The 18,268-nt window shown below is 39.7% G+C and overlaps 1 protein-coding gene across 14 annotated transcripts in view; it reads right to left on the bottom strand.

The window, feature by feature from the left end:
- BBS9 (Bardet-Biedl syndrome 9) overlaps nucleotides 1-18,268 on the bottom strand; it is a 329,524-nt gene that overhangs the window by 241,911 nt on the left and 69,345 nt on the right. For 12 of the 14 annotated variants that reach the window (XM_013196009.3, XM_048075628.2, XM_066992255.1 and 9 more), the window contains exons 11-15: nucleotides 17,021-17,097; nucleotides 13,832-13,885; nucleotides 9,454-9,556; nucleotides 8,397-8,501; nucleotides 6,237-6,251 (exon numbers count right to left, since the gene is read on the bottom strand). In XM_013196009.3, coding sequence (XP_013051463.3) covers nucleotides 6,237-6,251; nucleotides 8,397-8,501; nucleotides 9,454-9,556; nucleotides 13,832-13,885; nucleotides 17,021-17,097 — 354 coding nt within the window. The remainder of the gene's footprint in view (nucleotides 1-6,236; nucleotides 6,252-8,396; nucleotides 8,502-9,453; nucleotides 9,557-13,831; nucleotides 13,886-17,020; nucleotides 17,098-18,268) is intronic. The other 2 variants (XM_013196008.3, XM_013196011.3) reach the window with 2 other exon arrangements.

Below are 18,268 nucleotides of genomic sequence, written 5' to 3'. Positions count from 1 at the left end.
GTTGACTCTACGCCTCAAGACTGCCTCCACCAAGAAAGAAAGAAGGGTAATCGTTGTAGGCGACTCCCTTCTCAGGGGAACAGAGGGCCCTATATGTTGGCCTGACCCTACCCATAGGGAAGTCTGCTGCCTCCCTCGGGCCTGGGTCAGGGACATTGCCAGAAACCTTCCCAACCTGGTTCACCCCTCTGACTACTATCCTCTATTATTAGTCCAGGCTGGCAGCAATGAAATTGCTGAGAGAAGCCTGAAGGCTATCAAGCAGGACTTCAGGGGACAGGGGCGCTTAGTAGATGGAGCAGAAGTACAGGTGGTGGTTTCCTCCATCCCTACAGTGGCAGGGAGGGGTACAGAGAGGACACGGAAAGCCCACCTGATAAACACGTGGCTTAGAGGTTGGTGCCAACACAGAAATTTTGGGGTTTTTGACCACAGGGCATTTTACTTGGCACCTGGCCTGTTAGCTGCAGATGGGTTCCACCTATCTCTTAGGGGAAAATGGATCCTAGCCCAGGAGCTGGCAGGGCTCATTGAGAGGGCTTTAAACTAGGTAAGAAGGGGGACAGGGATGAAATAAGGCTCGTTAGAGGTGAGCCAGGGGGAACAATGCCAGGGCCGCGAGAGAAAGCAATGGCCCAACTGAAGTGCATCTACACTAATGCACGCAGCATGGGCAACAAACAAGAGGAGCTGGAAGCCATCATGTGGCAGGCAAGCTATGACTTGGTTGCCATCACTGAAACGTGGTGGGACTACTCCAATGACTGGAGTGCTGCAATGACTGGCTATAGGCTCTTCAGAAGGGACAGGCAGCACAGAAGGGGTGGTGGTGTGGGTCTCCATATTAGAGAGTGTTTTGATGTTGTTGAACTTGAGGCTGGGAATGATAAGGTTGAGTTCCTATGGGTTAGGATCAATGGGAAAGCCAACAAGGCAAGCATCCTGGTGGGGGTCTGTTATAGACCACCAAACCAGGATGAGGAGATGGATGAGGTGTTCTACAAGCAGCTGGCAGAAGTTGCACAATCTCCAGCATTTGTTCTCATGGGGGACTTCAACTTCCTAGATATTTGCTGGAAATACAACACAGCTCAGAGGAAGCAGTTTAGGAGGTTCCTGGAGATCATGGAAGATAGTTTCCTGATGCAGCTGGTGAGAGAGCCTACCAGGGGAGGTGTCCCGCTAGACCTTCTGCTCACAAACAGAGAAGGACTGGTGGGAGATGTGGTGGTCAGGAGCTGTCTTGGGCAGCTTGACCATGAAATGGTAGAGTTTTCTATTCTTGGCGAAGTCAGAAGGAGGATCAGTAAAACTGCTATCTCGGACTTCCAGAGGGCAGACTTTGAGCTGTTCAGGACACTGGTTGGCAAAGTCCCTTGGGAGGAGGTTCTGAAGGGCAAAGGAGCCCAGGAAGGCTGGGCACTCGTCACGAAGGAAATTTCAGGAAGGAAAGGCTCAGGAGCGGTCTGTCACCACGTGCCCAAAGACAAGCCAACGCGGAAGAAGACCGGCCTGGCTGAAAAGAGAACTGTGGCTAGAGGGTAGGAAGAAAAAGAGGGTTTATGACCTTTGGAAAAGAGGGCAGGCCACTCAGGAGGACTATAAGGATGTTATAAGGATGTGCAGGGACAAAATTAGAAAGGCCAAAGCTCATCTGGAGCTCAGTCTGGCTACTGCTGTTAAAGAAAACAAAAAATGTTTTTATAAATACATAAACACAAAAAGGACTAAGGAGAATCTCCATCCTTTACTGGATGCGGGGGAAACTTAGTTACAAAAGATGAGGAAAAGGCTGAGGTGCTCAATGCTTTCTTTGCCTCTGTCTTTAGCAGCAAGACCACTTGTTCTCTGGGTACCCTGAGCTGGTGGAAGGGGATGGGGAGCAGGATGCGGCCCTCGCTATCCATGAGGAAATGGTTGGCAACCTGCTACAGCACTTAGATGTATGCAAGTCGATGGGGCCGGATAGGATCCACCTGAGGGTACTGAGAGAACTGGCGGAGGAGCTGGCCAAGACGCTTTCCATCATTTATCAGCAGTCCTGGTTATCAGGGGAGGTCCCAGTCGACTGGCGGCTAGCAAATGTGACGCCCATCTACAAGAGGGGCCGGAGGGTGGACCTGGGAAACTATAGGTCTGTTAGTTTGACCTCAGTGCCAGGGAAGCTCATGGAGCAGATTATCTTGAGTGTCCTCACGCGGCACTTGCAGGGCAACCAGGCGATCAGGCCCAGTCAGCATGGGTTTATGAAAGGTAGGTCCTGCTTGACGAACCTGATCTCCTTCTATGACCAAGTGACGCGCTTGGTGGATGAGGGGAAGGCTGTGGATGTGATCTACCTTGACTTCAGTAAGGCTTTTGACACCATTTCCCACAGTATTCTCCTCAAGAAACTGGCTGATCGTGGCTTGGACTGGTGTATGCTTCATTGGGTTAAAAACTGGCTGGATGGCCGGGCCCAAAGAGTCATGGTGAATGGAGTTAAATCCAGTTGGAGGCCGGTCACTAGCGGAGTCCACCAGGGCTCAGTACTGGGGCCAGTTCTCTTTAATATCTTTATCAATGATCAGGATGAGGGGATTGGTTGCACCCTCAGTAAGTTTGCAGACGACACCAAGTTAGGTGCATGTGTTGATCCACTCGAGGGTATGATCATGTGTTGATCTGCTCTGCAGGAGGATCTGGATAGGCTGGACTGATGGGCTGAGGTCAACTGCATGAAGTTCAACAAGTCCAAGTGCCGGTCCTGCACCTGGGGCGCAACAACCCCAAGCAGAGCTACAGGCTGGGAGATGAGTGATTGGAAAGCTGCCTGGCAGAGGAGGACCTGGGAGTATTGGTTGATAGTTGGCTGAATATGAGCCAGCAGTGTGCTCAGGTGGCCAAGAAGGCCAACAGCATCCTGGCTTGTATAAGAAGCAGTGTGGCCAGTAGGACTAGGGAAGTGATTGTCCCCCTGTACTCGGCTCTGGTGAGGCCGCACCTCGAGTACTGTGTTCAGTTTTGAGCCCCTCACTACAAGAAGGACATCGAGGTGCTCGAGAGTCCAGAGAAGGATGACAAAGCTGGTGAGGGGTCTGGAGAACAAGTCTTATGAGGAGCGGCTGAGGGAGCAGGGGTTGTTTAGCCTGGAGAAGAGGAGGCTCAGGGGCGACCTTATCACTCTCTACAGGTACCTTAAAGGAAGCTGTAGCGAGGTGGGGATTGGTCTGTTCTCCCACGTGCCCAGTGACAGGATGAGAGGGAATGGGCTAAAGTTGCACCAGAGGAGGTCTAGGTTGGATATTACGAAAAAATTGTTAAATGAAAGGGTTGTTAGGCATTGGAATGGGCTGCCCAGGGAAGTGGTTGAGTCACCATCCCTAGAGGTCTTTGAAAGACGTTTAGATGTAGAGCTTAATGACATGGTTTAGTGGAGGACTTGTTAGTGTTAGGTCAGAGGTTGGACTAGGTGATCTTGGAGGTCTCTTCCAACCTAGATTCTGTGATTCATTCATCTTAATCATGTCAATTACAACATCTGATACACATAAAAAAGCATTCAAGTTAAGATCTTTAATTTAGGATGGAAAAAGTTAAGAGAATTCATAGAATCATAGAATACCCCAAGTTGGAAGGGACCCATAAGGATCATCAAGTCCAAATCCTGGCACCGCACAGGTCTGCCCAAAAGTTTAGACCATGTGACTAAGTGCACAGTCCAATCGCTTCTTAAATTCAGACAGGCTTGGTGCAGTGAATACTTCACTGGGGAGCCTGTTCCAGTGTGCGACCACCCTTTCGGTGAAGAACCTCTTCCTGCTGTCCAGCCTAAACTTCCCCTGCCTCAGCTTAACACCATTCCCGCGGGTCCTGTCACTGGTGATAATGGAGAATAGGTCCCCTGCCTCTCCACTCCCCCTCGCGAGAAAGCTGTAGACTGCGATGAGGTCCCCCCTCAGCCTCCTCTTCTCCAGGCTGAACAAGCCAAGTGACCTCAGCCTCTCCTCATACGTCTTACCCTCTAGGCCCTTCGTCAACCATCTTCATCGCCCTCCTCTGGAGGCTCTCCAACAGTTTAATGTCCTTTTTGTACTGTGGTGCCCAGAACTGCACACAGTACTCGAGGTGAGGCCACACCAGCGCAGAGTAGAGCGGGACAATCACTTCCCTTGACCGACTAGCAATGCCGTGCTTGATGCATCCCAGGATATGGTTGGCCCTCCTGGCTGCCAGGGCACACTGCTGGCTCATATTCAACTTGCTGTCAACCACAACCCCCAGATCCCTCTCTGCGGGGCTGCTCTCCAGCGTCTCGTCGCCCAGTCTGTACGTACAGACAGGGTTGCCCCGTCCCAGGTGCAGGACCCGGCACTTGCTTTTGTTAAACTTCATGTGGTTGGTGTTCGCCCAGCTCTCCAATCTGTCCAGATCTCTCTGCAAGGCCCTTCCACCCTCATCCGAGTCCACAACTCCTCCAAGTTTGATGTCGTCGGCAAATTTGCTCAAAACACCTTCTAGTCCTACATCCAAATCATTTATAAAAACATTGAAGAGGACTGGCCCTAAAATGGAGCCTTGAGGGACCCCAGTAGTGACCATCCGCCAGCCAGATGTGGCCCCATTTACCACAACCCTTTGAGCCCTGCCCGTCAGTCAATTGCTCACCCATCACATGATGTTTTTGTTTAGCTGTATGCTGGACATTTTGTCCAGTAGGATCCTATGGGAAACCGTGTCAAAAGCTTTGCTGAAGTCCAAAAAGATCACATCAGCTGGTCGACCTTGATCGACTAGATGGGTGATCCTATCATAAAAGGAAATCAAATTTGTTAGGCAGGACCTACCCCTCATGAACCCATGCTGGCTGGGACCAATGACTGCATTGTCCCCCAGGTGCGCTTCAATAACTTCAAGGATCATCCTCTCCATAATTTTACCAGGCGCTGACGTGAGACTGACAGGCCTGTAATTGCTAGGGTCTTCTTTCTTACCCTTCTTGAAAATTGGCACAACATTTGCCAGCTTCCAGTCCACTGGGACCTCTCCAGATTCCCAAGATCGTTGAAAAATAATTGAGAGAGGTCCCATGATGACGTCAGCCAGCTCTTTAAGCACCCTGGGATGAATCCCATCCGGACCCATGGACTTGTATGGATCCAGGTGGAGCAGCAAATCCCGCACACGTTCAGGGTCGGTTGGGAGTTTGTCATTCCCACCGTCATGGTCCTCCAGCTCAGGGTACCCTGGGTCGCAAAGCCCATCATCAGTGTTGAAGACAGAGGCGAAGAAGGCATTAAACGTCTCTGCTTTGCCTATGTCATTGTCTGTGAGGAGACCCTCCCCATCTAGTAGTGGACCTATGTTTTCTTTGGTTCTCCTTTTTCTGTTCACATATCTAAAAAAAACTTTTTTATCGTCTCCCACAGACATGACCAGCTTCAACTCTAGTTGGGCTTTGGCCACACAAATTTTCTCCCTACAAACACGAACAGCATCCAGAACATTCAAACCTTTTTCTGGTATTGATGATATGAATTTATCTAGTTTAGTGCACCTTAGAGTAACCCAAAAGAAATTTTGCCAGGGAGAATTCACTGTGTGCCACAGTACTCTCTTAATCATCAACAGGTTTCAATATTGAGTACAAACGTCTTAAAGCATAAAATCCAAATCCTCCGTTTTAGAATGTCACCCTTTCCGATTATATACATTTATTTTACATATTTAATTTATTATTGTTATAGTATTTTAAACTTTGTGGAGGTTAAAGACCTGCCACAGGGAAATAAATATTCTTGCCAAGAGCAGTATTTTGCTGAGAATGGTTCAAGCACCTATTTCCTGTACAGCATCTCGAGAACCCCTGAAATATGCAGAAACCAGATGAGGAAGAGAACCATTAACAGAGTTATCTACTTTTTCACTTCTCTTAGTATGCTCATATGTTCTCATATATTCTATGGTACATATATGTTCTCATATATTCTATGGTACATATGTTGAAGTGTGACATACTTCAGCAAATGTCTTTACTACTTTCCTACTTTCCCCATGGATTTTATTTTTCTTATTTCTAAGCCTCATTCACTTTCAAATTTCTCAAATATTCATGCCTTCATAGCACCATCTAACCTAGGAAAGTAAAAAAGTGTATAGAAATAATAGGGAAAGTAACAGCTCACTTCCAAATACACTTTTATTCAGTATATACTCTCGCTCATGAGATCATTAAAATCTGCATTTTTTTCACTCACCTTCAGGATTGAGCTCTACAGTATAACCAGCAATGGCACAAAAGGAAAAAAAGAAGAAAACATAAGATGCTACTCAAATAAGAGAAAAAGGAAAATGTAGTAACAGGTTTTAAAAAACTTAAGCCATGTTCGTTAAGTAGACAATACATAAAAACCTAATACTAGCCAAAAAACAGACATAAGACCACATTCATCCATAGCACAATCCTATCCAACTGAGTGACTCATTAACCTTCCGCAGTATGAATCCCACAGAGATACACTGAAGACTGATTTGGCCACAAACACAGTATCTTAAAAACAAAAGAGGAAAAGGTCTCTATTCAGATAAAATGAAGTCAGAAAGGCAGTTAATTTTTGTGTGCTAGGACATTACTTAAGGATTTAATTGCCTTGTACAAGCAGCATAAGCACTGGTATCAGTATATAATTGAACAGAATTATCCCAGCTTAATAATTTTAATGAATATCCAAAATTTAGTAAGATATTAACATTTATGCTCTTTTATTTAGAAGTCTTGTAAATTAAAAAAAAAAATCTTTAATGATAGAAAGTTTCTTCTACACTTTACAGATTTTGTTAGATGTCATCTTCCGGGGATTTTTTTATTGTATATAAGCAAACATATTCAAGATACAAGATTTCTTTGCTTTCCTAACCTTGCAAAATTCAACTTAATAATTAAAAATATAAGTTTAGGTAATATCACCTGAATGGAATAATAATAAATTCATTTGACTATGAGAAATATCATTTAAATTTGATATTTTCATCTTTCAAAGCAAAATCACAGAAGCAAAGCTAGCAAAAGATAAAGCACACTTGCAGAATAGGAGGATGCAAGACACTCAAAAGTATACTACTTATAGTCACACTACACAAGCTGTCTAAATCCACATCACTTTAAACTGGGTGCTTAGGAAGTTACAGAAATTCATTCACAAGGAATAAATAGTTTGAGGGTCACAATACAGGAGGACTGAAGTTGTACTAGGTGTTTGTGCAGGCTTTCAAAAAAAAAAAAAAAACGTGATGAATATCCTTTTCCTCCCCCTCCCCTGCACATATCTTCAAGCCTAGTCTAACAAGAGTAAGATTAAGTTCTTCAAAAAACATGAGTTTCACTTTTGTCTAGAAGTAGATAAATATTTTAACAATCAACACACAACGTAGACTGTCATCATAAATACCATGTTTCAAGTGAGATGTGATGTGAAGTAAATGCTTAAATAAAAGTGCTTACATAGGATAATGTACTCAAGATCACCACCCCTCAGAAGCTCTAGCTCCACATGCATTTCTTTGATGCTAGCCCACTCCATATCACCCTTCTTTTTGTGCTGGCACAGCTCTCTGTGTTTGCACAATGAACCAAATCAGCAAATCTGGCTAAGAAATAACTGCTGATTGTGTGAGCACAACAGGGGAGGAGGTGCAGGAGCAAAGCCAAGCAGTGAGAAGTGAAGAATGAACAGATTGCTTAAACTGGTTTATGCTGCATTTAACTTAACATGGAAACCCTGTCTAAGTACAGTTTCTCATGTAGCTTGATGCATATTCCCAAGGCTGTGTGTAGAAAACTAAGTGAATTAGTCTTCAGTTATGGATAGCAGGGTAAATTTACATATTCTATCAGTAGCGTCATTAGGGGTCTATAAAATAGAACGACTTAATTTCTATTCTTTTGGGTCAGTTTATTTGTTTAGAATGAATACATTCAGCTGTTAAGGGGAAGTGAGGAATAATCACTCCCGAAGCTTATTCAAGTTCTCTTCCTCTGTATGGAGGCAGTTATTGTCACATTTGTTGGCAGCCCCAGAAGGCTGAATAGTCATGAAGATGTAATTAACTTCTCGCTCCAAGAGGTGGTTCCTTAAAGAGCAGAACAGAAGCAAATTGATTGGGCAGGGTGGGAAAGCTGGTACAGCTGCTTCCCAAGCCACAAGCATATGATTTTACCTCTTTAAAACTGATTATATAATTTGATGATGCTACATAAGATATTAACTAAAACAAGTAAAGACTAGATTCTGATATACATTATTACTTCTTCAATTACTAACTGCCTTCTTATTTTTTTTTCAAAAGAAAGCTGACAAGAAACATGTAAAGAAATACCTTAAAAAATGTAAGTTAATTTGAAATCTTCAGTGGCTCACCTGTTGGTGTACTACATGAAACCACACAATTTCCTTCTAGTTCTGATGGAGGACAATTCCCCTTCAAAAAGACAGACAGGACCACGGTTTCAGATGAATCTGGTTCTAAAAATAATACAAAATTAAATCCAGTAATAACAGCATCCAAATGGAAAAAAAAATCCTGTACTTCAGGAAATATTCTATGAAATTAGGATAGTCATTTCCTTTCATTCACCTTTATCAATCTCTGAACGTGCTTATTTGTGGGAGCTGGAAGCTTTTTTTCTTGAAATATGTAATTAGAAAATGACAAATTACTCTCTCTGAGAGGAAACTAGCATAAGGCATATCCAGTGAAACAACTCAGCACACCTAACACAGAAAATCTCAAAAACAAATGTAATTTTACATGGCAATTTTAATATTCCACAAAGCCATCAGCCCTTTGTTCCTTTCACCTGTTGAGGAAACACAAGAACTGTCCTTTCAGATCAGAGCAGCAGTCAGTAAAGCTCTGTTTCAATAGGGTCCAGTACTGATCATTTCAGAGCATAAGTGGTCTACAGTTTCAACTGAGGCAGTAGGACACGCTTCTCTACTTCTCAGAAAACATTTACAACTTTCAAGGCGATCCTACCTGTGACCTTATTGGAAGAAGGCTATGATCATTCCACAGTTAAGTTGGGAACATTCACTAGAGTGGTCACAGGTCAAGTTTTCTGTCCCCCCTTTTAGAACACCAGTGCCATTCTACATAAACAGAACTGCCACCAAAACAAAACACCCCAGTGAAAGCACCAAACAATAACTGATTTTCTTTCTCCATCATGAAACTGTCTCTTCTCACCTACCATGTGTCACACTGTAACCAAGGAAGCAACTCCATTCCTACATATTTTTTTTGTCTTCCACAAATGGAAAATAAAAGCTGCAGAGTGTACATAGGGCACATTTGTAACTACTTGCACTGCAGTACCTGCAACTATGCACTTGATGAAGGCTGGATTATATCTCTCAAACATCTTCGGAAAAAGTAATATGATAAAATAGCTGTAACAGTACTATAAAAATTTACCTAAATCATTAAAGATGAACTGGTCACAGGTCACTGCTAATGGAGCTTGTACACATACTGACAGGTTTGGTTTCTGTGCAGTCACCCTGCTTTGTACTGTTACCTAAAGAAATCGACATACAGAAGTACTTAAATAAAGGAACAAGTTAATTTCTGCATAGCAAATAATTAGAAAAAAAAAAAGCAAAAACAAAAATCTGTGAAGAGCATTCAGCAACAATGTTTAAGAACTTCAAATTTCAACTGCAGAAATAATATTTTCCTTTTACAATTCCTTTTTACCTACAATGGTATGAAGTAACAATTTAAAATGCAACAAAAAAAAAGAGGTGACTTCTCACATTCTTTGTAACCTTAAGCAAAGGCAACCTAATGCTAAACTGCTAGTTAACATATTAAAATATTTTCCAAATGTCATGTGCATTTATTTTAATGTGATAAAAATAAAAATACTGCCTTTTTTTAGATAACTAAAGCAAAATAAATAAATTAATTAATGAGAACAAAGCTAACCTAAGTTATTTCCTCTAACTGCAAAGACCAATTCATGGTTTTCTGAATAACTTTAGAATTAAGTTCTATTAAATTTTTTTACAGAAACAAATTCTAAAACTCCATATACAGGATACCCAGCACAACTAAATCTCTAGATTACAAGAGCTGACCAAACTATAAAGCTGGAGCAGCTGCTTCTATTGCAGAAAGAACAGGCTACAAAAACAATGGTTATCAAAAGAATGTCCTTAAGTCAGGTCTAAAAAGGAAGTACTGTGGTGACCTACACCTGAACATGGTCCTACACTTGGGGCACAACAACCCCATGCAACACTACAGTCTGGGGGAAGAGTGGCTGGAAAGCTGCCCAGTGGAATGGGACCTGGGGGCATTGGTTGATAGGCAGTTGAATATGAGCCAGCAGTGTGGGAAGGAAAGCCAACAGCATCCTGGCCTGTATCAGAAATAGAGTGGCCAGCAGGACCAGGGAAGTGATTGTACCTCTGTACCCAGCTCTGGTGAGGCCGCACCTCAAGAGTTGTGCTCAGTTTTGGGCCCCTCAGTACAAGACGGAAATCGAGGTGCTTGAGAGTGTCCAGAGAAGGGCAACAAAGCTGGTGAAGGGTCTAGGGAACAAGTCTTATGAGGAGCAGCTGAGGGAACTGGGGTTGTTTAGCCTAAAGAAAAGGAGTCTCAGGGGAGACCTTATTGCTCTCTATAACTACCTCAAAGGAGGTTGTAGTGATAGGGATAGGTCTCTTCTCCCAAGCACCAAGTGATAGGACAAGAGTAAATGGCCTCCACTTGTGCCAGGGGAGGTTAACATTGGATATTAGGAAAAAATTGTTCACTGAAAGGGTTGTGAAGCATTGGAATAGAATGCCCAGGGAAATGCTTGAGTCATCACCCCTGGAGGCGTTCAAAAGATAAGTAGATACGGTGCTTATGGACATGGTTTAATGGCAGACTTGGCAGTGCTAGGTTAATAGTTGGACTTGATGACCATAGAGGTCTTTCCCAACCTAAATGATTGTATGGTCTGTATGCACATGGATGCTATCTGCCATTATCATCTGTTTTGTATTGCTGGTCTACCAAGTAGTTCACTATGGATAGGTAAAATCATTTTAGGAAAATACTACTTGTTATAAAATGATTGAAGTGTTAGGAAGTCAGACTACTTTAAATGAATTAAGAGCAACATTTACTTTGGTTTAACAACAATGCATCTGAGCTACAAACAGGCATCAAGTCATCCATAGTCACTATTGCTAGTGAAGAAGCAGGAAGGATCACATCTAGCTCTGTACATACATCAGGTAAAGAGCGTCATTCTCTGAAGCCAGAATTTCCATAAAAGAAACAGTGAAGAAGAAATCAATACACTTACAGTTATTATGCTAATTAAGTCAGGTAAAAACATACAGATATGAGAATACACACCTCAGAAAATTTATAGTCAAGACAGTGACATTTGAAGTCAGTGCCAAACTTTATTCAGAGCATTTCTTCAAAAGCAAAACAATGTTTTTCACAAAGTACTTTTGGAGACAATCTGCTCCATGCCCCAGTCCCAAAAGAAGGGCACACAATTCTAAAAAGTCATTTTTGCCCTCAGCTTTGAACTGTTTCAGGTCCAATGTAATTCAATGAATGCAGCTGTGTAAACCCACTTGCATTATCTTTAAGCCAACCAGCTGGGCACTGACAGATCTGCTGACTGCAACCACAAAAAAAATTCAGTGCAAACCAATTATCTATTTATCATCTTTCTAAAGCAGCTACTATACCCAAATTGGTCACTTCAGATCTAATTTAGGCAACATCTACACATCTTCCACTGGGAGCACCAACTGCGTAATTTATCAGGTTACTTTACAAAGTCAAATCTTCAACAGTCTCTTTAAGGTTTGAAAGGGCTGTAAACCACTTAGAGCTGCCAACATCCTGTATGCATGCATTCCTGCCTGAAGCCCAGTCCTCCAAACCATGTGAGTCAAGTATGTTTTTAAGCATCTTCTGCACTCAATTGCAGTTGTAGAGAACTTGCTTGGTTATGTTTGACTTTCTGCTATATGTAAGCCTGAGCCTGAAATGAGAGGGATCCCCTTATACTGTAACTTTTGTTGAGAGTCTAGTTTTATTAAAACTTTCTGACAGGCCTCTGGTTTGTACAAAATTAAAAAAAAAAAAATTATATTAAAAGCGTCACAAGTGTTGGAAATTTTTTAATGCATAATGCATTGCCTGAAGATTTTTGTGGGTACAATGACCTCTATTACAATGACCAAACAACATTCATTAGTAGCAATACCTACTTTGCAGAAAAGTTGCAAGTTATACATATAAACTGTTTGTAGTTATATCACTCAAGAAAACATTTAATTTTGATTTGGATTTTTATAAAATTTTAAGTTGTCCTTAACTTGTCCTAATTCATTGTTCCAGTTCAAATTAGCCTGACAGGCATCATACCATGCAAACCTTACATGCAATTATTTCTTACTTAAATAAAAACAACACTTATAACTTTTCAAATATTAAATAAATGAATCCATTAACTATGACGAGTTTTCCATCAAGTGCTATTGATTTGAATGGAGACATATATGAAGATCAGTTAAATTAACTTATCACAGGAAAAAAAAGCCGGAAATAATTGCATGAATGAAAACTAGATTTACTATTTTTGTTTCATTAAAACGCATAAAATGCATAAACAAGTAAACAGGAGGGGAAAGCAAAGTCTTCCCATTAAAAAGCTTATCAAATGTTTAAATAAATGCATACATATTTTAAGTGTTTCTCATTTGCCTTACAGCAAAGAGCAGATGAGAGATAATGATGGGAGTTACTCATGTTCCTGATACTGAAATCATTGCCTCTCTCCATAAATGGAATTTGGTAGTTGTATATATAATACTTTCCTCTGTAATAGGTCACTTATAAATTAGTGCCAATGTGAACTAAAAGCTGATAAATTCATACTACTTAAGGTACCCTTACATTCACAAATAGCCTGTTCAACAGCCCAGTGCAGTCCAGCTGAACGTTGAGTTTTCATAGAAAAACTGTCACAGACTTGATCAGGACCAGGGTTTTATCCTGCCTTTTTTTTTTTACTTTTTTTTTTTTTTTAATCATTTTAAAGTGTAGAGAAAGATGCTGAGCTAAATACAACTAAGTTACAGTAATGTAAGGGAATTCATTTCAATTAATAGTCCAGTCAGGCTCTGAATTCTTCACTCAGGACAGAGGCAGAACTTGCAAGGTTCTCAGAAACAAGGCCCTGATTTTGCTCCACCTGTACTCCTACAAAAGCCTCTCAAATTCAATATATAAATATATATTTTATGCAATACTGAGGAGAAACTATACTTGCACACACATACGTGCACACGCACATTTATACTTTCTTTGGAACCAGAGGTAACAGTCCTCAGGGAGGGCTGCAATTGTATCAATTTTCAAATTAGATTTTCCTGGCTTTTTTGTACTAACAAAAACTGTGAAATTCTTTTTACAAGAGAAAGTTTATTTTTGCTTATTGACAACTGAAAAGGCAGCTACCTTCAAATTTTGAATAAATATTTATTCCCTTTGAAAAGTGTTGGAAAAATATTCTTAAACTTCAAGAACAACTTCCCTCCACCCTAATTTTTTTTTGTTTGTTTCTTGGCAAACATCACAGAAATAAGATTCCAACCACTTCAACAGAAGGCATGCAAGATAAACACCTGTTATATGAAGGGAAAAACAAAAGTATATAACAGCATTTCAAATTCTACTCATTTTCATAATCTAAGTGAAATACACAGAAAATATTAAAGGTTTTCTAAAATTTGCCATCACTGTTTGCTATGGTTTGAGTAAGGCACAGTACCTTTACTGTTACTGATGGTACTACCTCTGCTTTTACCTCACTGTCAATGGCTTTCTGTGAAGATGAAAACAGAGTAAATTCAATATTACACACGAATGAACACAATGAATGTAATATTACTCTCCTACCATCAATTTGGTAAATAGGGAATTAACTGTAAAGGACTTATCATTCTGATGACAGATTAAAATACACAAAATACATTTCTGAGCTCCTGAAAATGTAAAGCCTCTGTTTGAAATTGCCTGCAAAAAGGACAGCAAAAGGTCATGAATGTTGTGTATATAAGGAACTAATACACTTTGATGTATATATGAATATTTGAAACTGTTTTGCTTGGCATGCTTCTTCCTACTGTATATTTATTTCAATTTTGGAAACTCCTCCTGTTACTCAGTAGGGAAAGGTGACCTCCAATCTGCCAACGTATTATATACACATCCTAGCACGTACTACAAAGTCATTGCACACAATCTTCTAATCAGAAATATATTTTGAACTTCAAAAGAATATTATGGCAGGCATTTTGTTATTCCCACTTATATCTATTTCAAGATGCAATTCCATCTAATGAAAAATTCATCTTGGCTACAGCTTGTTTTAATATCTTGTTATATGATCAGATTTCATTTTGCATCAGGGTTGTCTCAACAGTTTAAGAAGTATTTCAACATGTTTGAACTAGTTTATTTTAAAGGAATACTTCACTACTGCTGTAATACTAAATTCCTCACATGAATGTATACCTTCTCATGATAAGAGTAAATTTAAAACAATCCGCTGTGCTCTATCCACACTCTTTCATACCAGCATGCTACTATAAAGTTCACATATGCAAAGTTCCTAAGAAGTCAGGAGGTTGGTAGGCTCTCTCTAGAAGTAGAAGTTTCATTCAACTACTGTATATCTTTTCACAATATAAAAACATAGGGTCTTTCATACTGGATTAGATGATTGGCTTGTCAAGTACACTGGCTCTGACAGTGACCAGTGGATGATCCTGAAGAAATAACATGGGTGCAAAGAGACTGATTCTTGCCCTGGTCTACTATATTCAGCTTTCAGAAATCAGCTGGGACTTCCTGAATCAGAGGCCGTACTTAGGAGGTGGTGTCAAATAACCATAATGGTCTTCCATTTGATTATCTAATCCATTCTAGCATATCTTTATACTCTTTGCTCCTACCACATATCACAATTTAAATCTTTTCAAATGAGCAGAAGTAGTATTTGCAAACCTGTAGAAGCCCTAAAATTATTCTCACATTTGCTTTATTGATCCTAATTCATTAAGTGTCTTACTATACGTTTCCTTCCTAGATAGATACTGAAGGAACATCTAGGAAATTATACCTCTCAGGAAACTAAAATATATGGATGGCCTTGGGCAATAAAGATTCAAGGCCATGATTCATTTGGTATATTGAGTTACTTATATCCAAAGAAGACCATCTACAAGTGGAAGATTGAGCAAATGAATACAAGATTAGAGCATTCTACACGTCTAGCAATTTTAAGTAATGTGAGCAGATTGTTACAGTTAGCCAAGATCATGTCACTGTCCTTTTTTTTACCATCAACTAGTCTTTTCTGTAGGCAAGTGCTAGGCCATATTATAAAAAGGTCTCTTCATCAACTAGTATCAGCAGCAGCAGTAATAAAAATAGACTCTAAAGTTATCAAATAGATGTATAAATGTATTTAAAAGCAGTTTTGTGTATTTTTAAAACGTTAGTCATGAAAAATTAGTTTTGTAGAAATCAGTGGCTAGATATGACTAATTACAGATGTTATGTTGCAATGACCACGTTTCTGAAAGCCTCACATGAAAAACCTTTAAGTGACAATGTAAGATCACCTAAATTTTAATTTGAACTGTTTTTCATAAGTTACATATGCAAATAAGAGCAAAAACTCTATCTAGGCCGCTATGCCAGATAATATTGAATGATACCTTGCCGAAGATTACTCATTACAATGCATCATTGAGTGATTAGTACATTCTATCTTTAAAAGATCCACAGGATGACACTTCTGTTTCCCCCCAAATTATTAACTGCTTTAACAATTCTCATTATTACAAAGTTATCCCAGATCCTAAGAAAGTTTCTTCACTTACTTTTGCTTAGCCAAGAATTGAAAAGGTCCTCAGAAAAAAAGATACTAAGCAGTTTTATTTACTCAAGTTAAAATGATTAACAAAAACGTGTTTTAATTGATGGACAGGTGGTGCTATGCAGAAACTCAGTCCCACAAATATAAACAAATAGAAATGACTATTTCAGATGTTTCAACTATCGTTATGAGGATAAGGCTTATGTTATATTACAAACTGAGAAATAGGCCAGAAAGTGCACAAGACAATGTTACCTCGAACAGTAAATATGACTGCAAGCAGCCTTAAATATTATTCATACAAAACAGAAGAAAAATAGCATGTGCTTACTTATGCATTGCAAGTTATTAATTTTATAATCATTAGAGCTATGATATGTACATTTCTCCTACAAAAATACCTCATATTTCTTTGCTGTTTTCAAATCTAAAAAGCACAAGTGTACAACTTACATCCACTCACCCAACAGGCAGCAGTGAACTTTAATAAGTCAGTATTGTGCAGTATTTTATATAACTAAATTGCTACATAAATAATAGGTATACTTATTGACTAATTTTCAATTTATTTCTAATTCCCTCTCCCAGTGATCTGAACAGTTAAAGACAGAGGAAAGCCTGTCAAAACTCTAAAGCATTAGAAAGTGGTCTCTAAACATGTGCTATAACGATAATAGCAAGTTAGTGGCTAATAACAGCACAATTGCATGATAGAGAGCAGCGTATCAGGTAGCAGTAGATATGAGACAGTCTGTTCACGTATTTGTCTGAAAGTCCCTCAAGTCCCAGGACCATATGAAAAGCCATGGAGGCAAAAAGCACTAAAGTAAGAGCAGGACCAAGAAGTGGTCACAGTACACAGTTGTAAATGACATACATGGGGACAGCACACATCTAAAAGACAATGAATTTGGACTGTCAGTTGCTTTGCATAAAACCTGGCACCCAGCTGAACATGGCTTGGTCCACCCAAGGCAGATCTGAACACTGCACCTAAGATTTGGCACTGCTTGCAAAAAGGGGCTACTATGACTTTCAAAAAGGTTTGCTATTTCTTTTTATACATGTACATACAGATTCTGCATCCAAGTCTGGTGAAACTTCTGCAGTGACAATTAGATCTCTCCGTTTTTCAGATTGGGGTAAAATATCTGAAAGAAAACAAGAAAAATCATTCAGCTCTCCTTTAACAATTGTGCATCTACATTCCTAAATACAATTCCAACAGCATCAATTTCCAGACTTTTACATAATTACACCTATTACTGTAATGAAAAAAACAATGCATATACTCTTTGAACAAAGAAAGTTCTGAGTTTTGTAGGATTTCTATAGACAGCCTAAACCTGATTTGTGCATGAAAAAAAAAAAAAATTTAGATGCATTCTATAACAGGATTTTACATATACTATTCATGATCCAGTCCCAGGAAAAATATGAGAAAGTTTTTGTTTTGTTTAAACTTATTTCCACATGTGCATATAATAGTACACCTATAGTAAACAACTGTCACAAAATACACAGCACAGGTCTCATTTGGTGCACTTCCATCTAAATTTGATAATAAGCTTGACAGAAATGTTCTGCCTAACGTAGAACATAACATCTGTAGCATAACTAAAACAGATTTTTAAAGGTTTAAAAGTGTTTTATGTTATATAGGGCTTGGTTACAATATGTTACCTGATTATTTCCAGGAATGTTAACACACAAGGTAAAGAATGGCATGAACTCACTTATATGCATGATATAAAAACTTATACAGATTCACATATGCAAAAAATATCACAAGGATTAAAAGCAAGGCATTTAAATACCATAACAAATTATATAATCATTTTGAAGGCAGAGAAAGGAGAGGAAAGAAGTCTAGCTCTGTGGTATTTGTGTCTTTCTGCAATGCACTTCTATCTCTCAAAACTAAATGTGTCAGGGAAAAAACAAAACAAAACAAAACAAAAAACAGGAAATTCATAGTTCCTAAAGTAACAAACAGTAAAAAACTTAATGAAAGATGAAAATAACATTTTCATTGGAAAAATGAGCACATGAGCACATCCAGAAAGCTGCAAGAATTGTATTGTATACAGCCTGAAAACAACCCACAAGTAGTAAGAAGCACATTATGTCTCTTTCTAATAAGAGAGTCATTGGAAAAAAACTGTTAAGATAACCAGAGAAATTAAGATTTCATTTTCTTGTGCTCAAAGAAAATTTTTACTTTAAGGAAAAATGAAAAGCAAAACCAAGCATGTTCCTCCAAGATCACCTACTAAAGAAGCCTAAGCCTGTTTCATAATGCCATGACCAATTTGCACACAA

Source organism: Anser cygnoides, chromosome 2, assembly GCF_040182565.1.
Source record: "Anser cygnoides isolate HZ-2024a breed goose chromosome 2, Taihu_goose_T2T_genome, whole genome shotgun sequence".
NCBI classification, from domain to species: domain Eukaryota; kingdom Metazoa; phylum Chordata; class Aves; order Anseriformes; family Anatidae; genus Anser; species Anser cygnoides.
This window is presented reverse-complemented; position numbering and strand designations above follow the sequence as displayed.